General features: G+C 38.4%; 1 protein-coding gene across 1 annotated transcript; it reads left to right on the plus strand.

Moving 5' to 3' along the window:
- Positions 1–995: 995 nt before the first annotated feature.
- Positions 996–23,390, plus strand: TARS1 (threonyl-tRNA synthetase 1). Its single transcript, XM_082652390.1, has 19 exons — positions 996–1,155; positions 4,785–4,865; positions 6,672–6,862; positions 9,998–10,121; positions 11,417–11,538; positions 12,037–12,154; positions 12,763–12,827; positions 12,912–12,990; positions 14,037–14,183; positions 15,546–15,644; positions 16,664–16,830; positions 17,814–17,976; positions 18,082–18,219; positions 18,579–18,656; positions 18,775–18,875; positions 19,013–19,117; positions 20,673–20,745; positions 22,304–22,418; positions 22,853–23,390. Exons 1-19 carry the CDS (start codon positions 1,138–1,140, stop codon positions 22,999–23,001), a joined length of 2,133 nt encoding a protein of 710 aa, XP_082508516.1. The 5' UTR covers positions 996–1,137; the 3' UTR covers positions 23,002–23,390.
- Positions 23,391–24,072: the final 682 nt, after the last annotated feature.

Below are 24,072 nucleotides of genomic sequence, written 5' to 3' on the forward strand. Positions count from 1 at the left end.
AGGTTGCCACGATCCTATTTGTATTTAAAAATACTATTCTGGCGCCATGTGAAAAATGAACACAAAGTCAGGTTAGGAGGCTACTGATTATTGAGCTTCATGGAAGGATAACCCTGAAGGTGGCAAGTTGTCGAGAGCTGATGTTGAGAAAGTAAAATCCACAAAACTTGGTGATGGAGTATATAAATTATAAACGAGCTCATTGTGCTTCTGATTTCAAGTCACCAACTGTTTTAAATTGGCTGGTAAATGAAAATAGAGCCAGTGGATTACAAACACTGAGACCTCTGCCTGAGAGAATCCCTGGGGTCGGCGTGGTTATTTTCTTAAGCAAAAGATTCGCTGCATTCTCATGGGCTCTGTGGAAATGCTCCCCGATAGATTGGCGGTAGCGGGTACAAAGGAATGTCCGAGGAAGGGCGCTCGCCCCTGGATCACCAAGGCTTGGGTCTTGGGAACCCTGGAGTGCAATAAGGAGGGCTCGGTCGATTCACCGCCACAGACTTCGGGGCCCTGAGTAGTCCCCAGAACTCAGCAGTCACACCAGGTCGGGTGGCGCCGAAGCAGCAGCGAACGTCGGCCTCTATTCCGGTGTTCATCCCACTGCCAGGGATGGTATTCAGCTTGCCGGAGATTTGCCGGAGATTTGCCGGAAGCTCAAGACAGCCCCTCTTCTTCGCTACGGTGGCCGAAAAGGCCCTGGAATAATAAGCCAAGTCAGACTGAAGAAGGCGCACGCGCATTGCGGACTTCTGGGCTCTGGGAAAGGCTCAATACCTGACGGGCAGAGAGTGCAGGTTTAGCGTCTGTAGTTTCTTCTCCCGCCCTGCCGCACCCTGATTTTCTAGAAGGGTTGTCGCCCTACAATCTTGGTTTAGAGAAAGGAGGACCCGCCATTCCCCGTTGTCAATTAGCTGCCCGTCATCCATCAGGTTAGGAGGCGGAGTTTGGGCGCTTTCCTGTTGCATCAGCAGGTCCCTCCCGGGCCACGTGGCGCAAGCGCAGTGTTCCTGGGCGTTCCAATCCACCTCTGCCTGGCGACCACTGTCCTTTCCTCCTGACCGAAGTTTTGGGGTTTAGTTTTCTCTTAGTGGTTTGCCAGTGTCCGAGGAGAAGGCGAGTAGCCCTTCAGGGAAAATGGGAGACGAGAAGTCGGTGAGTGGGTTGAGTGGATCCTGGAGGCCGGGCTGGGGCTCTCCTGGTACCCGTGTTGCCCAACCGGGGGAGGGAGGGGGTGGAGGAACCCGAGGGGAGCGATGGAAATCCCGGACAAGTCAGGGTCCCCTTTGGAGAGGAATCTCAAATGGATAAAGCCGGACGGGGCTTAAGATCGTCTCTGGGACCATCCTCTTTTTGTAGATGAGGACACTGAGACCTTGAGTGTCTTGCTCAGAGCCACACAACTAATTAGAAGCCGAGACAATTAGAATCTAGGGCTTCGGACTCCTAGACTAGGGTATGTGGCTCTCTTTCGTCGGGAAGAATGTTGCAGAGCCTTATTTACTTTTAAAACCACCTACGGGTAAAAAGCCCCAGTTTAAGGAAGGGAAAACCAAGTCATCGAGATCTGCCCAAGTTTTGGGTGGTTTATAATAAATGGTGGAGACTGGATGACCCCAGCTGACAAACTCTAGAAAAGTTACACACTTCCCTGCGTGGTGGTGGAGGCATGCCTTATACCATTCATAAATGCTCATTTCACCTCTGGACTTTCCCTTTAGTGTCATAATTTGCTTAGGAACATCTTCCCAGTCCTCTTCTGTGTACCAACTTTTGGGTTGAAATTTTAGATTGCTTTTACGTTGACATATAATATGTAAACTCGCCTATTTTTGTTTTGTTTTCATTGGAAGTAAAGAACAGTTGCCCATCACGATGTCACTTGTTATAGGAAAGGTGAAATGGGCCTCAGGGTTCCAGAGAGATCCATTTTAACGCCCTGGCTCTACTGTTTACTAGCGATGTACAAATGGGAAATTACTTACTTTCTTTGAGCCATTGTTCTCATTTGTAAAATGGAGAGGTATTTAGAAGACAAAAAAAAAGTGATGTTAATTTTCTTCATCTTTACCATTATTCCTGTTCATTTAGCAAATATCCATATGACCAAAACCAAAAACATTTAACCAGAGAAATAGAATTATTTCCCTCTCTTTCTGTTTTAAAGCTATACAGGCAGACTTGCAATTAATTTTTACCCTCTTTTTTTTAAATAAATTTATTTATTTTATTTATTTATTTTTGGCTGCACTGGGTCTTCGTTGCTGTGCGCAGGCTTTCTCTAGTTGTGGCGAGCAGGGGCTCCTCTTTGTTGTGCGCGGGCTTCTCGTTGCGGTGGCTTCTCTTGTTGTGGAGCACTGGCTGTAGGTGCGCAGGCTTCAGTAGTTGTGGCACGTGGGCTCAGTAGTTGTGGCGCATGGGCTTAGCTGCTCCGCAACATGTGGGATCTTCCCGGACCAGGGCTCAAACCTGTGTCCCCTGTATTGGCAGGTGGCTTCTTAACCACCACGCCACCAGAGAAGTCCCTTTTTACCCTTCTTTTCACCTGATATATTTGACTAATTACATTAATCATACAGTATGGTGAAGGCATACAGGTAATCTTATAATCATGTTGGTTAGTACTTGATTAGAATGGACTTAAGGTGTGTTCATTGTTCATCTATTGACTATAAATGAACCTTCAGAGTTCATTAAATCGTGAATACCTGAGTGGGGCAAGTGTTAGCTCAACATGAAATTCGGAGTCATATTTTAAAATTTTTTTATTGTTTTTTAAATTATACAAGTCATAAGTTTTATGAAATTGAAAAGAACAATCAGAATGTCCACAAGGGATAAATGGATAAATAATGGAATGTTATTTGGCAGTAAAAAGCAGTGAAATACTGATACGTGTAACATGGATGATCTTGAAATCATTATACTAACTGAAAGAAGCCAGTCACAAAAAACCAATATTGAATGATTCCACTTATATGAAATGCCCAGAGTAGGCAAAACTGTAGAGACAGAAAGATTAGTGGTTGCCAAGTGCTGGGGAGAGGGGAGAACAGGGAGTGACTGTTCATGGATACATGGTTTCCTTTTGGGGTGATGAAATTGATCCTGGTGATAGTTGGGCAACTGTCTATGCACTAAAAACCATTGAATTATATGCTTTATGTGGGTGAATTTTACGGTACAGAAATATATCTTAATAAAACTTTAAAAAAAATTCAAAGATCAAAAAAATATATGAAACAAAAGTCCTCCCGTCACATCCCCAGTTCTACCCTCAAAACTCCTTCACTGCTGATGATAACATCCCCACTTAGAGCTGACCACTGTCAACATCTGGGTGGGTATCTTTTTTCCTGCCACTTGTAGGTTTTCTGAACCTAGAAAAATCATCTAACTTTTTAAAATTTAATCTTACCTATAAAATGGGAATAATAATGATAGTCATCTCACAGTGTTTCTGTGAGAATCAGATGTGATTGTGGAGGAACTTTGTAAACTGTAAAACTTTATGTAGTGAAATTTGCATTAGGATGTTTCTATCTGAGCAGTTACAAAGAAGTAAGTCATTTATTTCTGAGAAGATACTCTTTGGAGTATCCCATAATGTGGCTCCGTGTTTCTCGACCTCAACGCTCTTGACATCACAGACTGGATAATTCTTTGTTGTGGGAATCTGTCCTGTGCGTTGTTGGATGGTTAGCCACCTCCGTGGCCTCTACCCACTCTCTTTCTGTTGTACGCAACACACCACACCGCCCTCCCACCTTCCCCCAACTCCCCACCCCCGGTTGTGACAACTGAAAAGGTTTCCAGACATTGCCAGGTGTCTGTTGGGGGCAAAATTGCTTCTGGTTGAGAACCACGGGTAAGACCAGTTCTTGCCATTGGTTGCCTTTTTGCACAGGACTTACTGTAAAACTTTCTATGACTTCCTGGAATTGAATTGAATTGAATTCTAATTGAAGTACACATCTTTATGGTAACTTTTAGTGCTTGCTTCTGTCTAAGCCCTCATCTGTCTTAACTGACAGTGTTTCCTAAAAGGTTTAGTAATTTTCTCTCTCTCTCTCTCTCTCTCTCTCTCTCTGACATTTCCAACAATAAGTTTCTGTGTACACCTAGAACAAAATTTCCTCCATTCTCAAAATCCAGCCTGTTGAAATCTTCTCCATCCTTTAAAGTCCTTTAAAGCCCTAACAGTTACTAGTGTCTTAGCTTATCTGACATCCGATCAGAGTACTACAGCTGTGTTCTTTTCTCCTTCAGGAGTTTCTCACATATGTATGCCTTAGTTTCCCCAAAGAGATTAAGTTTGCACATGGTAGGGATTGGGTCTTATGTTTGCTTCTTCTACAGGGTTTAAAAAAAATACTGTGAGCACAGAGGCTCTGGGTAGTACTTGTGGGATGGATGGATATATATTGCATTAGATTTTTTTTTCTGAAAATACTACTGAATAAATTGCATGCTTCTTGTAGCTATATATTTAGTGTATGTCCATTTAAACCTGAAGCGAGAGTCATGTGAACAGGTAAAATGACTGAAATTTGAGGACTTGAATATTATCAAGTAACTCTTCTACTTTTTTAGGGCTTGTCTTTATTGTAAGTTGTTAACTTGTCTTTGACAGTGGTGAAATTTTCTAGTCTTTCAAAATCAAATTTCCACTTAAAAAAAAATAGATGCTAAAATAACATCCTCAAAACTTTTCTGGAGGCAGCATGGATGGGTGTCAAATGAGATTAAAATGTAAAACCTTCATGCCTTTTTTGCTTATTTAGGTAGGTGCCAGTGAAGAGAAACGAAAGGAAGGAGGCAAGAAGAAGAACAAAGAAGGCTCTGGGGATGGAGGTCGAGCAGAGGTAAATGTTTTCAGGGCTCTGTCATCAAAGATTGACAGAGGCAGGGAGCTGTCTCAGACTCATCCTATGCGAGATTCTAATGGTTTTCGTGGGGTTTATAAGATGGCACTAGATGGAAAAATCAGGGAGAAGAATTAGGAAATTCTGAGAGGGGGAGGAAGACTTGCAGTTACTTGTTATTGAAAAAGGAAAACAACTGAAGTATGATTGTAAAATAATCTGTGGGATTAGATATTAGAACAAAAGTTGGTGAAAAGAGGACTGTGGTAATTAGTTGCCAGGTCGAATGCTAGCTGTCTGACCATTTCATTCAATGAGACGTTAAGAGACTTGGTGTTTGGGCTTTTACTGACTACAACAGAAACCAAAGAAAGCCTTGTTCCTTCACCCCATTAGCACTGTTTCCAACTGGACCTGCCACTGGAGTTTGGTTTTAAGCCAGGACAAATCTCCTTGCTGCCTCTCAAGTGTAGAGAAAAGGCTTTCAGTTCACCAGGCTCACACTAAAAGGAACTGGCATTTCAAGAGTCATCCCAGAATTGACCTGGTTCCTGGGTCTTGCTTTAGGAGGCAGTTAAGCTTGTCTTCCTACTTAGATTTTGAAGTTGAACTGCTGTGAACCGTGCTTGACTTTTTGCTTTTGTCATTGCAACCGTTTTGTTAGAGACTCTAGAAAACGACCAGAATGCAAGACAAAGGAATAGGTTTTTAAGAAGTATGCTATAGCACAGTAAACTGACTTTAAAGAGCTGTTTTTATAAATGTTGCATTGCTAAATTTATAGTGCTTCCACTTAATTTAGGGTAAGTTTGTAGGTGATCAAGAATCACTAAGTGTTGCCGAGAGCCCTGCATAACCGCTTCTGTTGTGTTTTGTCCATTATATCCCACTGTAATTGTGGGGAATTGTTGATTGTGAATTTCAGAATTTGTAAGTAAGTAAGAAAATGGCGTATGTTCCCTAATTTCTTTTTTGTACTTTCAATACAAGTAGTACATGCTGTTCTGTTACAGCTTGAGATTTAGCCTGGAAATAGGAAACAAAGGGTATAATTAGAGGACTTTTTTGAATAGAGAATTGTGCGTGTGACATGTGGTTGATTATATATGTTTTGAATGATCTGTCTGGAAAAAAAGTGTACAGTGAGATGTCGAAGACCTTTCTTCCTCCTCCATGCTCCCATGATCTGTGTACTTGTCTTGTTCCCCTTCTAAGGGCAGTGGGCAGGTCTCACTCTTCTTTTGCATCTGCAGAGCCAGGCACAGAGAGTATCTGCTCCATGAACGTTGAATAAATTAACTTTGACACTAAGTTCTTCTGATCAGGAAGTGCCAAATGGACATGGAGATAAACAGCAGTAAGATACAGAGGGTCATGTGGGTGGGTAGGACTGTAGTGATGTCAGAGTATGTGGGACCAGGTAATGTGCTTTGGCCTGAGGGATTCAGAGCAGGGTTGTAGAATGATAGGCTTTGAGCTTTTAGTTAATTTATTGATGCTTCTTCATTGGGGATTATGGACCCCTGTGACAATTTAATGAAAAGCCCCCAAAGAGCACCCAAATGACTAAAGAAAGGGAAGGACTGTGGTCGGAGGGAATTATAAAGATATTAAGGCTCTTCCGTTTAAAAAACTGAAGGCCAGGAAAAAATATGATTGAAATGAGAAGGAAATTTTGTATAAGGGAAAAACAATAAAAGCAGTACTTAATACAAGGTAAACTTTGTTTATATTATTTCTTCCACTTTTCTAAAAAGGAAAGCAAGTGTTTACTGATTATTTATTTCTTCATTTGTTGTCTTGCAGTTGAATCCTTGGCCTGAATATATTAACACACGTCTTGAGATGTATAATAAACTAAAAGCAGAACACGATTCCATTCTGGCAGAAAAAGCAGAAAAAGACAGCAAGCCAATTAAAGTCACCCTGCCTGACGGTAAACAGTTGGATGCAGAATCCTGGAAAACTACACCGTATCAAATTGCTTGTGGAATTAGGTATAAGCTATACCTGTCTGGACCTTCTGTTGTTTGTAGCTGAACTTTTTTTTTTTTTAAGCTTGCCAAGTTTTATCCTCATAATATTTTTATGTTCCTGTTCAATGTTTTTATTGTTTAATTTACCTTATTTGGGATTTTTAAAAAATCAAAATAATGTAGAGCTTTACAGTCAAGATTCAAAGTTAATATCTGAAAGAGTCAACTTCGGTCTTATTTTACAAAAGATTTTATATAATTAGTTCTCCTACTTTGATCATAAAATGTCACATAACCAAGCAGAGAGTACTTCACCTATTTTGACTAAAAAGTCTCAGTTTTAAAGTTAAAAATGAAGGTAACGCATCTCAAAATGGGAAAATTAAGAAACTAATATATGAAATATATTATTAAACTATATATGAAATATATGAAACTAACACGTGAAAAAATGTACTATTTTTTATAAAAGCTAGTGTTAAAACTTGTCGGGCTGGGGAGAAGTTATTTCAGGTAACTGAGAATTAGATGCATACTTTGTAATAGAGTAAATGCTTTCCTAATCTAATATGATTGGGATGAATAGTTGGTAAGTTTATCAAAAAAATGATAAAGTTGGGAAGGCATAAATTGATACATGTATCTTCTACCAAGTGTTGGCAAACTGGTCATAGCCTGTTTTTGTACAGCTCAAGAGCTAAGAATCGTTCTTATGTTTTTAAATGGTTTGAAAAAAATAAGACAACTAAGAATATGCAACAGAAACCATGTATGGCCTTCAGTCTAAAATATTTATATGGCTCTTTACAGAAAAATTTTGCCAACCGCCATTTAAACATTTTAACTTAAAACTTGTATATATTCATTTATTCACTAATATGTATATAAGGCCAAAGTTAGGGAGGTGGAGTGCTAATTAAACTTTTACATTATCTTAACACACTTGAGAAGCCATCTGAGTGCAGAAGCCTTCCAGATTTTTATGTAGTTGTTTCATCCACACCTGACTTGACAGTATTTTTTTAGTGACTTCCCTTTATCAAGCCTTCCCAAACATTCACCTTGGTTTGAATGTAATTCAAACCAAGAAACTGTAATTCCCTCGTTGTATTACTTATATATTTCTATTTATTTATAATAATTACATATTGAGCTGAAACAAATGAAATCATATATGAATTGTCAGAAATGGTTGATTATCATCAATTTCATATTGTTGAACCTAAGACATAAAATAACAAGTGCATAAACAAATTTGGGAACCATCACAGCTGATTCTTGGTAAGCCTACTATGCAACTGGTGGGAGTTAGGCCCACGAGCTATGTATTGGTATATGCCCTGGCCTTCTTACAGAAGGAATGGAATGTTGCTGTTAATCTGACAAGTACTTCTACCTAACATACTTCTGCCTTACTCCAAAGGAAGTAAGTAAGAAAGTTGTAATGTTAAGCAAGTTTCCACGTGAGATCATAAGTGACTAGATAGACCTTTAAATATCAGTTCAGCCTTTCACTTGAGAGATAATTTCGCAGGTGAGGTTAAAAGATTCCTCCGTTGTTGCACAATGAGACTGTAGCTGTGTCAGTACTAAAATCCAGGCTCCTGTTAGTGCAAGAACTTTTTCTCTACATGCTACCGTATTGTTCTTCAGATTATGTTGTAATTTATCAAGTGGCCCATTGGAAAACTAATTTTCTCTTTTTTTGAATTAAAACTTTTATTGCGGTGTAAGTGTCATAACATATTAGTTTGAAAATATTTGAGGCAGGGAAACTGCTAGCCTATTATAGACTGTCATTTCTCTAGCTGCACATTCACACCTATAAGCTGACTAACCTTACTCAATTCTGCTTGAGCCCCGCAGCTTCCTGAACGTCTCCTAACTTATATCTCTGCTTGCATCCATGCCCATTCTCAGCATTTGAAGTGCCAGCTCCTCTCCTTTTCTTCCTGTCCAAATCTTTTGATGCTTCGTCCCCTCATTACTTTATGTTTCAAAGCCTGTCCAGACTTCTCTGAACTGTGCTGCTTTCCCCTCCTCAGAACTCCTGCGACTTCTCCACTTGGTGGGTCTCACATCTCATCATTTGAGGAGAGAGTTATCTTCTGTACTGTGTACTGGACATTTAGATGACATTTTTATCCGTATTATAAAATGTTTCATTAAGTAGTATTTCACTTCACCTGTATATTTGTTATAACTAATATCATCTTAGGCATTTGCAGAATTATGAGATTAGCATTGCTTCTTAGAGGAAAGATCTGTTATAGATTTCAAGCAGGATAAAAGCAGGGAGGTTATTTAGAACCATCTCCACCCCCCTTTTTTTCCTTTGAGATCTAAATAGCTTGGCTTTATGGAAAACTAATTTTGGAGAAATTTAAAGATAAACTACTGGAAATTGTTATTGTTTATAACAGTTGCCATGTCTGCTTAAACAAGAAGCATTAAATGAGGTCAAATAATAGTGTTCGGAATTTTCAGCATCTTCTAGTTATATTCTTAGGGGCTTTTTTGAATTTTGTCACTTTTTCATTTTATTTCAGAAAGGTAAATGTGCATCTATATATAATATACAGGCGTACCTCAGAGATATTGCGGGCTCAGATCCAGACCACCACAATAAAGCGAGTATCACAGTAAAGCATGACACACGAATTTTTTGGTTTCACAGTGTATAAAAGTTGTTTACACTGTATTGCAGTCTATTAAGTGTGCAGTTGTTTGTCTAAACAAAAGTACATGTTGTAGTTTAAAAATACTTTATTACTAAAAAATGCTAACTGTCATCTGAGCCTTTGGTGAGTCATAGTACTAACATCAAAGATCACTGATCACAGATCGCCATAACAAATACATATAATAATAATGAAAAAGTTGGAAATACTGTGAGAATTAACAAAATGTGACACAGAGACACAAAGTGAGCAAATGCTGTTGGAAAAATGATGCCAATAGGCTTGCTTGATGCAGGGTTGCCACAAAAAAAAACAAAAAAACCCTGCAGTATCTTCACAGTGCAATAAAAGGAGAGATATGCCTGTATATAATGTTTATTTTCCTGTTCTTGTTCTCAAATTAACTGTTGTGCTGCAGAAAATTCTTTTTTAGAGTCTTGTGTTTTTATACATGTGTGTATGTTTTTCTTAAAAGTCAAGGCCTGGCTGACAACACTGTTATTGCTAAAGTGAATAAAGTCCTCTGGGACCTAGACCGTCCTCTGGAGGAAGATTGTACCTTGGAGCTTCTCAAGTTTGAGGACGAGGAAGCTCAAGCAGTAAGTTTTTATTCAGATTCACATTTGCAGACTTCTCCAGCTTATTACTAAAGCCAGCGGGTGGCTAAAGTTGGTTGATGTCTCATTGTCATATTTGAAATCTTCGTTTTGTCTTTCATGTAGGAAACATAGTAAAAGTGCTTGTCTTATAAAATTAATAAGTGCACTTATTCAAGTTTATTTTTACTCTAGATACTTCAGTGGGGAAAAAGTGCTGGGAATTTTATTAAAAATTGATTAAGCAAGTAAAAATTGTTTTCTGCATTATTAGTCAACACTTAATCAAGATGCATATATTTAACAAATTCGAGCATGATTTAAAGTTCTCTTCCTATTGGGCAATTGATTTCTGTATTTTTCTTACCTTAAAATGCAGATCTGCTGAAAGCACTGTAAAAGTCAATCTGCATTTGATGGCAAAGTTTTCTCCTTATTTCCCCATGATGGAATACCATATAAGAAGAAGTAAAAGACGTTGTTTTAGTGGCAGTGGTTTACTTATGTATGTGAATCAGTGGCTTTCAAATGTATTCTGGAGTCCTTAAGTTTTTTATGAGAATTTAATTTTACTTATTATTTATTTATTTATTGAAGTATAGTTGACTCACATTATTAGTTTCAGGTGTACAGTTTTTATGAGAATTTAAAAAATCTTTATTTTGGTACCTTATTAATTAATCTTAAAAACATTGCTTTGGGTATATTCTGTCTCATCTGAATTACCACCTTAAAACCAAGTCCTACCTTTTGATTTCAAGGCCCGTATGTGGTCCTTGGTTTTATAATTGTACTGTAGGGTCAAGTTGTACCATCTTAGTTTTGTTTGGGGCCAATAAGAGAAAAGCAGATATAATTCTTAAGTGATGTTCCACAGCCAAGTGGAAGGCCAGAGCCAAGTTCCAAGCCAACTCAGATATTTTGAGTCAGTTCCAGGGATTGACTCAAAAGATCCCGGGGCCATGGCAGTTAATAAGACAGTCACATTGTGAGTGCCTGTTGTTTTCAGGAAACAAAATCCATCCCGTTTAATTAATGATGCTAAATTTGTATTTTAATTAGTTTGAAAACAACTAAACCAGATAATTTCTAAGGTACAAATACAATTTAGTAATTAGAATCATTTTAAATTATGTTGGCTCTGAATGGACTCACATTGCAATCTATAGATTTGTAAATTTAGGTTTTCACATCTTGGGTTTATTTATAATAAACTTTATATATCTTTCAAAACAAACAAATTAATTTACAGCTTGTATGCCCAGACTCAAACCATCCCATTTTTCTTTGATTTTCAGGTATATTGGCACTCGACTGCTCACATAATGGGTGAAGCCATGGAAAGAGTCTATGGTGGGTGTTTGTGTTACGGTCCACCAATAGAAAATGGATTCTATTATGACATGTACCTTGAAGAAGGGTAAGTTATGTAACTGGATAAAGAAAAATAAAATCTGAATTACTGTGGGTCCATACATTATTTTTAAAGAGTTCTCAATTAAGGAGGAATGATATAAAACTTACTGCTTCATAGTCACCAAGTACTCCCACTAACAAAACTTAAAGTGTTGTAGTAACTCACGATGTAGTAGAGAGCTCTCTTCTAGATCAGAGGAGGTGGAACCCTAAGCTATGTCGGGAAATAAAATGAAGCTTGGACCTCTCCTGTTCTTTAAACCCGGTTCTAAAGTTAGAGGAATGTTCACTAGTTGGAATGGTCTTCATGATGACCAAGGTCAAAGCCACTGAAAATATGAAAATAGTTTATAAAAACTGTCTAGTAAAAAATTCTTAATAAATAATGCAGGGGTCTAATTTTTTATATTGAAACCCTTGAAGTATTGTAAAGAAAGGTTCCCCCAAGCTGTGGTGTGAGTGGAATGGAATGGAAAGAGATTAATTATATTTTCTTCTTCAGAGGTGTGTCCAGCAACGATTTCTCTTCTTTGGAGGCTTTATGTAAGAAAATCATTAAAGAAAAACAAGCTTTTGAAAGATTAGAAGTTAAGAAGGAAACTTTACTGGAAATGTTTAAGGTAAATTGAACTGTAACATGGCCTCCACTTTTATTTCACTCATTAATGTTACGTAAAGTACATTGGGCTCTACGCAGTGCTCTGTGGTGACCTAAATGGGAAGGAAATCCAAAAAAGAGAGGATATATGTATATGTATAGCTGATTCACTTTGCTGTATAGCAGAAACTAACACAACATTGTAAAGCAACTACTCCCATAAAAATTAATTTAAAAAAATAAAGTAGGGCTTCCCTGGTGGCGCAGTGGTTGGGAATCCGCCTGCCGATGCAGGGGACACGGGTTCGTGCCCCGGTCCGGGAGGATCATGCGTGCCGCGGAGCGGCTGGGCCCGTGAGCCAGGGCCATTGAGCCTGCGCGTCCGGAGCCTGTGCTCCAAAGCGGGAGAGGCCACAGCAGTGAGAGGCCCGCGTACCGCAAAAAAAAAAAAGTACATTGGGGCTTAGTGTACTAAGTTCTTTAGAAAAATGTAACAGTGTTTTTAAAACATGAAATACGTATTTCTATTCATACGGTGATTAGATGTACTTTGAATTGTATTTTAGCTATAGTATTTAGAAGTAAAAATTAAAGGATGGTTACTTAAAAAATAATTTTTCCTATTTTCAGTACAACAAGTTCAAATGCAGGATATTGAATGAAAAAGTGAATACTCCAACTACCACAGTCTATAGGTGAGAACATCAAGTGTCATTAAATACCATTGGTGTATGTGTCATTTTAAGTCTATGTTAAAATTCCTTTTAATTTATCTCTAGGTGTGGCCCCTTGATAGATCTCTGCCGGGGTCCTCATGTCAGACACACTGGCAAAATCAAGACTTTGAAAATACACAAAGTAAGCAATGTAACTTTGAAGGTGCTATATAAACGTATTTGTATACAAAAGATGTATGTTTAAACTTGCATTCGTTTCTCTTTTCAGCCATTTTTCTCTCGCATATTTAAGGGTGGATTTTTTTCTCGTGCTGTCTACCGACTGTGGGCACTACGTGCCACTAGGCTTTTTTTTAACTGAGATTCTCTCAAGCACTGACTGAGTGACTCACCACCAGAGCACACGGGGGTGGAGATTTGGAGGATTTACAAAATCACAGTCATGGGCCATCGTGGCTCTAAAAGCTTTGAGACTCACTGTAGGAGTGTGTGCTCTTGCCTTTTGTATGTCTAAGGTAGTAATTACCCAAGTTGTTCTTTTCTAACCAAGCTAATCCTACCAGTCAGATTTTTTTTTTTTTTGGCTGGTTGGTTGGTTTTCCATTTTTGCTGAATCATCTTGTGGGAGATGCCCCTGTAGTCAGTCGTGTTCGTGGAGTTGTGGTGTGAGCGGGTCTTGAGGGCAGGGCAATTTCAAGGGCATTAAGCAGCCAGCTTTGTGCTGTGGAATGAGTACAGCCACCCTAGCAAGGCCTCAGCAACTGAGATGCTTACTACATGTGCACTTTTTGTGCCATTTTTCTTGTCATAAGGACTAAATATGAATTTGACTCATGATGTGACTGAGAGAGAAAACGCCTAACTCTTAAAATAAATGAGATATTTAAAAATTTGGGGACTTCCCTGGTGGCGCAGTGGTTAAGAATCTGCCTACCAATGCAGGGGACACGGGTTTGAACCCTGGTCCCAGAAGATCCCACCTGCGGTGGAGCAACTAAGCCTGTGCGCCACAACTACTGATCCTGTACTCTACAGCCCCCATGCTCCGCAACAAGAGAAGCCACTGCAATGAGAAGCCCGTGCACTGCAAGGAAGAGTAGCCCCCGCTCACCACAACTAGAGAAAACCTGCGTGCAGCAACAAAGACCCAACACAGCCAAAATAAACAAATAAATTTATTTTTCAAAAAAATTTGAATATTACCTCATGATTATTCCTTCTTTTCAGAATTCCTCCACCTACTGGGAAGGCAAGGCAGATATGGAGACTCTGCAGAGAATTTATGGCATTTCATTCCCAGATCCTAAAATGTTGAAAGAATGGGAGAAGTTCCAAGAGGAGGCTAAAAACCGAGATCATAGGAAAATTGGAAGGGTATGTTTAAAAGAATAATGATGTGTGTAGACTGAGTTTTCTTTATTTTCATTTGAATTGAAATTGTATTACGTACCAGGAATCTACTTCTGCAGAGATGCTGTAGCTTTCAGTAATTATTGTACTGTCCCGTGAAAGCTTTAAATTACTTATTCAGTGTCCACATTATCTTTCTAGAGTGTGTTCAGTACCGCACAGAAGTTCATTTTGACTACTCCTTTTATTGAGAACAAATGCTGATGACCTACATTTTTCTTTAAAAAAAGTATTGCAGCATAGCAGCATTTCATAGAGCTGGGAGATGCTTTAGAAAACCCCTGGTCTCACTGACTTATTTTAAAGATGTGGAGGGCTTCCCTGGTGGCGCAGTGGTTGAGATTCCGCCTGCCGATGCAGGGGACACGGGTCTGTGACCCGGTCCAGGAAGATCCCACATGCCGCGGAGCGGCTGGGCCCGTGAGCCATGGCCGCTGAGCCTGCGCATCCGGAGCCTGTGGTCCGCAGCGGGAGAGGCCACAACGGTGAGAGGCCCGCGTACCGCAAAAAAAAAAAAAAAAAGAATGTGGAAACTTAAGTCCCAGGAAGATTCATCTGCTTGTTGCCCAAGATGACATAGCAAGTCATTGATGGATTCTGCGGTGTCCTTTTCTTTATTCTTCTACCCCTGACTGTTTTCTAAGCTGTCAGTTGGGTTTGGTAAAAATACTCCCTTCTAGAAGAGTGTTTACTCTGTGCTGGGCGTCAGGTCACGGCTGTTAGGTTGTGAAGTTTGAGCACAGGCAGCATCCACTGTCCTGTGCTGCTGACTGCCTGAAATAAGATCCAGCAGGAAGGAGGCCAGCAGCAATTGGGGTCCCTCCCTGAGGAGTTGGGCATTTGGTGGGCAAGAAGGTAGGAGGATGTGCCTCTTTCACCATGACCCAAAGTTAGCCAACTTCTTCTCCATCTTCTCTTTCATTATCAGTGTCTTTTACTCAGTCTCCTTCCTGCTGTTCTTACTTTAAAAAAAAAAAAAAGAAAGAAAGAAAGAAAAAAAGGGAGGGAGGGAGGGAGGATCGTTGAGCTTTGAGGAATTAAGACTGAGAGCCCCTGCTGTGCACAGTAGAAGAGAACTAAGACCCTTGCTCCGTGTGACTCTTGGGTAAACTTGACTGGATTCGGGAATGTAACAGTCAGAGAATGTACTTGTGCTAAGTGGTAAAGCACCTGCAACACCAGAAATGTCAACATGTTTTCCTTGATTTGGGAATGGCGCCAATTAAAATGTGAAGCATCATGACCATACTCTGAACTCAAGAACCCTGAAGTTTGTGTTGATATTATATACATATATAAACTTTCTTTTGCTTTCGTTTTACCCAGGACCAAGAGCTATATTTCTTCCATGAACTCAGCCCTGGAAGTTGCTTTTTCCTGCCGAAGGGAGCGTACATTTATAATACACTTATTGAATTCATCAGGGTAAACCATATTCATCACTTTCTTCTGTAGATTTAAGGCATAAGTTGATTTTATTAAATAAGATCTGCCAAACGGAAAGATAATCTTTTGTTTGAGAAGAAACATTTCAAATAATAAATGAAAATGGACGTATGAGGTCTCATAAAATGTTTAAAAAATTCTTTCCTTCTAATACACGATCTTGTCCACATACGTGGGTGTGCACGCATGAGACAAGCTGGTGAGCCTGCAGGGGGCCTGTAACCCTTTACACAGGAGCTCTGTGGCTTTCTGACCATTCATTTGTATTTTCCTAGAAAAAGCAAGTTAATCTTTACATTGCTTTTTTTCTTTGTAAACTATGAAGTGTTTCAAGCATACATTTGTAGAGAATAATACTGCCAACATCTCTGTACTCCCACCTAATTTAACACATAACTGCATTGGGCTATATTTGCTTCAGATTTTTTAATTGAGGTAAAGTAATACATATATAGTAAGGGGAAAAAAACCTCCCCTTTGAGAGCCCTTTCTGATCCATTTCCCTCCTTTCCTAGAAGAAACTACTGTTTAGAAGTTAGCATGGTTGGATTCTTTTTGTCCATGTTATTTTTACATCTACCCCATAAATATGTACCCTAAATTATAGTGTTTGTTTGTGTGCTTCAAACTTACGTACGTGAAGTCTCATTGTATATCAGTCTGCACTGTGATTTTCATTTTAGATAGGTACAGATCCAGTTTGTTTCCAGTTGTTACGTATTAGTCTGTCATATAACTACCACAGTGTTCATTTCTTTACTGGGGGACACTGATGTAATTTCCCATTCTCCCGTATTACCAGCTGTGCTGCAGTAGCCTCCTTATGCGCATGTGCAGGCGCTTCCTCTTTGGTGTACACCTCCAGGTGGAGCTTCTAGATTATAAGATGTACATCTTGAACTTTACTAGATAGTATAAAATTGCTCTTGAAATTTTTACTTCCACCAGCAGTATAAGCATCTATTCCTTACACAGGCATTGTATGTGTTTTCTAACAGAGTGAATATAGGAAACGAGGATTCCAGGAGGTGATCACCCCAAACATCTACAACAGCCGACTCTGGATGACCTCGGGCCACTGGCAGCACTACAGCGAGAACATGTTCTCCTTTGAGGTGGAGAAGGAGCTGTTTGCTCTGAAACCCATGAACTGCCCGGGACACTGGTATTCTGCAATTTTGAGTTTCTAGCAAAGATTTTCTTGCAATCAGTCCCAGATTGTTTTCCCTCCTTTGAAAGTATTTTGTGAAAAACAAATTATGTAATCAGAAGAGTATTTAAGTGCATCATCATTGTGGTGTTGTAACATCTTCTGTGCCCAGCTAGATCCTCAGATCTATAGATAGTCAAGAATGGAACCGGGGTAGCAGCAGTGAACAGGCAGAATACAGAACAGGGGCGACTGAATATGGGGGACAGCAGTTTTTTTTTTTTTTTTTTTAAAGAAACATGTATCAAAATCTACTGCTGATGAATTGACCTCCTTAGAAAATCTTCCTTGCCTTGAGGCCGCTCACTTTCTATCCTTGAAAGTTGGGTGAAGAGCAGCATGGCGGCAGACTAGGGAGAGCTGTGGCTGTAGGTGGCTGAGTTATCGCTCCTAGCACTGCTCCCAGTAACAAGACCTCAAGGGCAGAGGGCTGAGACAGAGGAGTCTCCACGAGGGGACTAGCTTGTAGGTCAGGGAACCAAGGTCAAGTTCATTCTTAGTTTTCCCAGATTCTTCAAAGTTTCTGAAGCACTTTCAGACTAAGAGGGAACTGAAGCACTTTTGAGAGCAACAAGAAAGTACAGACTTTAGTTTCTGCTGATATAAATGATTTGTATATAGCTAAGATTTTCTTTAAAATATGAGCCTTAAAGGCAGTCCTCAAATTAATAGAGATTGAGCACAAGGCTATGACTCCAGACTTATGGGAATACATTTTTTATTTTCTCTTAGTTATAGATGGTTGTATTATAATTTATTTGCTACTTTATTCATGCAAGTGCTTACACTGTTGTATGAAGCCCAGACTTTGAAAAGTGTTGTTTGTGTGAACAACTAGAACCAGTAGCTTTTTGACAGCCTTCCTTATAGTATTAGAGAAGCAGTTTTATTCTTGTGAAATTAAATATCAGTGGATTTTACTTTTCTGTTTTCTTTAGCCTTATGTTTGATCATCGGCCAAGATCCTGGCGAGAGTTGCCTCTGCGAGTAGCTGATTTTGGGGTGCTTCATAGGAATGAGCTGTCGGGAGCGCTCACAGGACTCACTCGGGTACGAAGGTTCCAGCAGGATGACGCTCACATATTCTGTGCCATAGAGCAGGTATGAGACACTGGGGTGAAACACTTGGAAAAGAAGTGTCACAAAACTTGAGGAAAATTAATGACCACTGTGTCCCTGTTTTTTGTTTTTTTTTTTAATTTAAAGATTGAGGATGAAATAAAAGGTTGTTTGGATTTTCTGCGTACAGTATATAGCATATTTGGGTTTTCTTTTAAACTGAACCTGTCTACTCGCCCGGAAAAATTCCTTGGAGATATTGAAGTATGGAATCAAGCTGAGAAAGTAAGTGGTGATTTTCAGCGTGCTTCAATATTATTTGACTGAAATTGGCTTGCACCATAATGTGAGAAAGCAAAGCCTCTTTAAATGGATAAAAGCAAAAGAAAATTGGAAATGGTTTCTAGGCTTGTATAAGCTAGTTTTATTTCTCTATGATTTTGTATTTTAGAAATGGTTGAATGTTCTTTTAGTCATCAAGCTGTAACCTTTAAAGGGGTTTGTGTATGAGTATGTCTAGGTGGACAAAATGGTAAAACAAAGAATAGTGACACATGAAAGTAGTTGTAGTATTTTTAGTCTCAGATTAGGCTGGAAGAAGTTGCATTTGACCAGAAGTTAAAATCATTTTGCTTTATCCTTAGCAACTTGAAAACAGTCTGAATGAGTTTGGTGAAAAGTGGGAATTAAATCCTGGAGATGGAGCTTTCTATGGTCCAAAGGTCAGTACCAAAGTCTATTTGAGAGTAATATGTCTTTCATTTTTGCGTGAAGAAGAGATTACTTTAAAATAAGTTTTAAAAAATTCAACCCTAATACAACCCAATCTTTGCTTCTTAGATTGACATACAGATTAAAGATGCCATTGGTCGGTACCACCAGTGTGCAACAATCCAGTTGGATTTTCAGTTGCCCATTAGATTTAATCTTACTTTTGTAAGGTGAGTTTCTAGTGTCTGCTCTGAATATTCTTCTTCAAGGACATATAAAGGAATATATATATATATATATATATATATATATATATATATATATATATATATATATAAATAAAGCAAAACAAATCTTTTCTTTCTAGCCATGATGGTGATGATAAGAAAAGGCCGGTGATTATCCATAGAGCCATCTTGGGGTCAGTGGAAAGAATGATTGCTATCCTCACTGAAAACTATGGGGGCAAATGGTAATTTTTGTCATTGTTTCCTTCTGTTTTTGTCTGGACCGTGTAAATTGACTGTCAGAAATGTCTGCTGTCCAATTTAGTTATATGATGGAAAGGAGGAATGATTCTAGTTGGTCACTTCTAATTAATGATAAGTGTTCACTAAAAAGTAAGGAATCACAATCGAAACCCAAACTTTTTAGCTCTATGAATGTTTGTTGTGAGTAATTATTTTTATTTTAGCACTTGATTTGTTTGAATATTATATAAATGCTTTCTAACTAGGAATTATTATTCAGTAAGAAGCTTATTGTTTTGATTACTTTTCAAGTAACTTTGGGAATTTATAAAAGTTTGATGTTTTTGTCTGAGTAAACAAGAGTAGGCTTTTAGCAATACTTTGTTCAGTGTTGCTGATCATAATAAACAAGTATTTTAGACTCTGTAGAAGCCAAGATTTTTTTTCTTTTGATTGAAAGTACAGACTCCAAACTGATCATCATTTTTGTGTCCTATTTCTAGAAGCTTATGTTTCTACTGGCAAGATATAAGCACATGACTTGCATTTTATTTTCTAAGCAGCTTTATCTGGGCCCACATTTTGTAAAGGCAGTTGAAAACAGCACATGGTTATAAAACACCCATTTTGTAGAGCCTGACAGACTACACTGTAGTCATCTCAGTTTCATGTTTAATTTGGTTGCTTCAGACATAGGGTGGGGTGGCGGTGTCATACTTGTAAATGAAATAAGCTAATCTTTTAGTTATATTTCATGAAATCAGATCAAATGTGGGCAGTATTCTCTATGCACAGTCTAGAGAATAGGGGGATCTTCAGATAACTGCTCTACGAAACCTGTAGTAGGTGGGGGGAAAAGCCCACAGTTTGGGTAGAATTTAGTGCCTACTCCAGCCTTTTCCCTAATGTAACAAAACAACTTGAACATAGAGGAGTGACCAAGAGAAACACTGGCCTGATGTGTGCAGCATGGGGAGGGGTTAGACACCTGAAATACCTGAAAGGTAGAATTGAGGATGGGGGTCACCTTTTAATAAGTAGTGAAAACACACTCATTTTTGCCAAGTACCATCACCAGTTATTATCGGTTCCAATTTGTTGAATCCTGCAAAGTGAATCTTGAATAAACTTAAGGTACAGTCTTTGTCCCCCAGTGAAGAAAAAGTAATAAAATAACACTTGAACAAAATAACTTTTTGAGTAAAATAACTTGAATCACTAAGTGTTTCTTAAACTACGTTAAGCCCTCTGGCAGCAGGCATATGGTGTTCTGTTACCTGATGCGTTGAGTTGTGGGCTGTAGTCCCTGCCCTCTGTTTGCTTTGCTATATCTGCTTAGCAAGACAAATCTTAGTTACAGGTTTTCCTGATTTAGGGTTCGTTTTCTCCTCCTGAATCTCCCTTTAGTCCTTTTTGGATATTGAAAAAAAGCCAAGTTTTTTAAAGTGGCCCTTGCGTGTTTCAGGAAGTGGTACTGAAGAGTAATCTAAGAATTGTGCCATTCTTGTTAAGGAAAGTGCCCAAATCCACATTAAATGTTTTTAATTTCTTCTAAAGGCCCTTCTGGCTGTCTCCTCGCCAGGTAATGGTAGTTCCAGTGGGACCAACATGTGATGAATATGCCCAAAAGGTAATCCTTAAGTATGACTTACTTTAAATTTAAGAGCTGTAGCTCAGCTTTTCAATCTCATAAACTACGTGTATTCTTGGTAAATCAAGCTGCTTGCGATATAGAGAAATGTTTCTATTTTCAGTCTTTGGTAAGCCTCAGTAGATCATATTACCTCTTCAATGCTTTTTTATGTGGTTCCATGGTTAGTAGACTTAATTTAGAGAGTGCATACTTGTAGTTTTTAGTTTTTAGCATTAGTAAATAGCAAATGCTTCAGTATGACATGTAAATTCAAATGCATAGTGCAGTTTAAACTGCTCTTTGACTTTAGTAATTTTGCTTTGTTTCTAATGCACATTTCTTTAATTTGAAACTTTTTTTCAGGTTAATGGCATGACAGAGCAATGTTTGCCTTACCTACCAAAAAGCTACCTTACTAACAGATGTACACGTATCCATTCATACTTCATACCTTAAAGACTGGAACACTCTGTTCTGTTATAGCAACAATTTCATACTAAGGAATTTCAAATTATCAAAAGCTGATATTAAAAAAAGCATTGTTTCATAACTGGCAAAGTAATAAATTGGCTAGTTAAAACACAAAAATCTAAATATCAATGAATAACATTGTAACATCAAAACCACCATGTTTTCAGGTCATCAGAATAAATTGCACTCGGGTCTCAACTGTCTTTAAGAAATAAATGATCATTAAAACAGCTGATAGGCAAACCATTCAAGATATACTGTGTTCCTATTACTGCACATAGTAGTTTTAGTTAGAAATGATCAGAATCAGCTATGCTCCATGTTTAATGAATTTTACTTTATTGTATTTGCATTAAGAAAGCTCACACAGTAGGAAGAAAGTCTGTATTAGTTAACTCACTTTTCAACTGGAGATAGTACTGACTTTCTCCTTTCCATCTGGGGGTGGAGTAGCGTTTAGAATTACATGGGGTGGATTTTGGTTATATTGAGTGGACGGGAGGGTGAGCACTGCTATTGCTACTTAATGACTAGAGACCACAGTTGTTAAACAGCCTAAAATTACCAGGCTTCCTCCCCAATTACAGAATAGCTCAACTCACATGTGCAGAGGACTCGTGTTAAAAAAAAAAAAAAGACACTGGTGCTTTATTCTTTAAAATAGGTTACAGTTGAGAGTGAAGTCTTATCCTGGCACTCTAATAAACTAAGTCAGAACCCTTCTGAAATTTGCATACTTATAAAATCCAAGGAGGTTCATTGGTTAATGATCACTAAGGCACAACAACCTATTAGTGAAATAAAAATGGTTCATTCAGATCTTTTTGTCATATTAGTGGTAATTGGTTGTCAGATGGATGGAAAATGTAAGCTAGTTTATTTAATTTAATTCACAATTTATCTCTCGAGCAGAGTATATAGTTTTGTAGTTCTAAGTCACAATAATATATGCTTCAGTATATCTGTTAACATTCCTTTTTAATGCTGGCATGATTATCCAAATTGTTTGTTAAATAAAAATATTTAAGATCAAAATATAATTCTGATTTTAGATCTGAAGAACCCTCTATCTCTATTTAAATAGGTACGGCAACAATTCCACGATGCTAAATTCATGGTGGACATTGATCTGGATCCGGGCTGTACGTTAAACAAGAAGATCAGAAATGCACAGTTAGCACAGTACAACTTCATCCTAGGTAAGAAAGGAGACTCACCAAAGGAAACCTGCCAACCTTTAGGAAAACTTGAAATGCTGAGACTTAGGCTTAAGGGAACTGCGGTCATCAGTAGTTCTTTCCAGTCCTGATCTCAAACTGTATGTTTGTTCCATTGATGTAACAAAGAAACACTTTGGTTTGAAAAAGAGTACTTGAAAGGTTTGTCTAAAAATCTCCCCTTCACCTCCTATTTTTTCATATGGTGAATTTTTATTAAGTTGGCTGGATTAAGTGACTTGGTAAACACAGCAGTTCTAGTCATTGCAAAATGGTGAGTTGGGGTTTTTTGTTTTGTTTTTTAATGATTTGGTCACCTGTACATTTTAATGAATCAGAAGCTACAGGGTGGATTTCTGTTCCAATAGTCAATAGGAGTCCTTTCACCTAACAAAGCTTTGTGGGTTTTGGTTTAGTTGTTGGTGAGAAAGAGAAAACCAGCAGCACTGTCAATATCCGTACCAGAGATAACAAGGTGCACGGAGAACGTACTATTTCTGAAACCATCGAGTGGCTCCAGCAGCTCAAGCAGTCCCGCAGCAAACAGGCAGAAGAAGAATTTTAAGGAAGAACTTTGCCCAGATTGGCTCAATGGAAAAGGATGAGCATGTTTCCATAACAGTAACTGTACAATTGAAAACATCAGCTTCTACTGACCTTGGAATAGTTTGGCAGAGTCCACAGACATGAATGCAGGATCAACCATGTTTGACCTAGACAGATTTTAGAAAATATGTATTTGAAGGAGTTAATTAAAAGTGACACAGTAAAGTGATTTTATTCATTAAATTTCTGAGCACTGGAATAAAAACATGAGGAATGCTCTGATGTAATGTGGAAGAATGTTTTTGTAAATTTAATACAGCTAAAATAAATTTTTTTTCAGATTTGATTAATGGAAAAGAAAGATTAGAATTGGATTATGATCTAGAAATAAAAATTTTATTCACATAACTTTCAACTGCTCTGTCCCTCGTGTCCGTACAAACCTACCTGGAACAAATGGCGTGATTCAATACTTATCTTTTATAATACAAATGATGTAAGTTGGGTGGAGGGGTAAGATCTGTAGTGTACTGCTGTTCTCAAACTGGGGTATGAACCAGGTGCCTGCTTCTCAGTCACAGGGTGACATCGTGTAGGAATGTCACTTAACTGTTTTGCGATGCAAACCTTTTAAAACAAATTAAAACCAACCATGAAGCTAATTTAGAGTAGATTTGCACAAATTTTTAAGAAGAAGGATGAGTCTTCAAAGAAATGCATGTTCATAGATGTAGAGAACAAACTAGTGGTTACCAGTGGGGAGAAGGAACAGGGGAGGGGCAATAATAGGGGTAGGGGATTAAGAGGTACAAACTATTAGGTATAAAATTGGCTACAAGGATATATTGTGCAACACAGGGAATATAGCCAACATTCCATAATGAATATAAATGGATTATAACCTTACAAATTGGAAATCACTATATTGTACACCTGTAACTTATATAATATTGTACATCAGCTACACTTCAATTAAAAAAAAGAAATGTGTGTTTATGGCAGACTGTTCTGGGCCACAGAATCCTTTATACAAATTCCCTGTTGTCTCATAAAGGATAATTGATGATTTTTTTTTTTAAACCATTGAATG

This window comes from Grampus griseus (genome assembly GCF_964374135.1).
Source record: "Grampus griseus genome assembly, chromosome: 3".
NCBI lineage: Eukaryota > Metazoa > Chordata > Mammalia > Artiodactyla > Delphinidae > Grampus > Grampus griseus.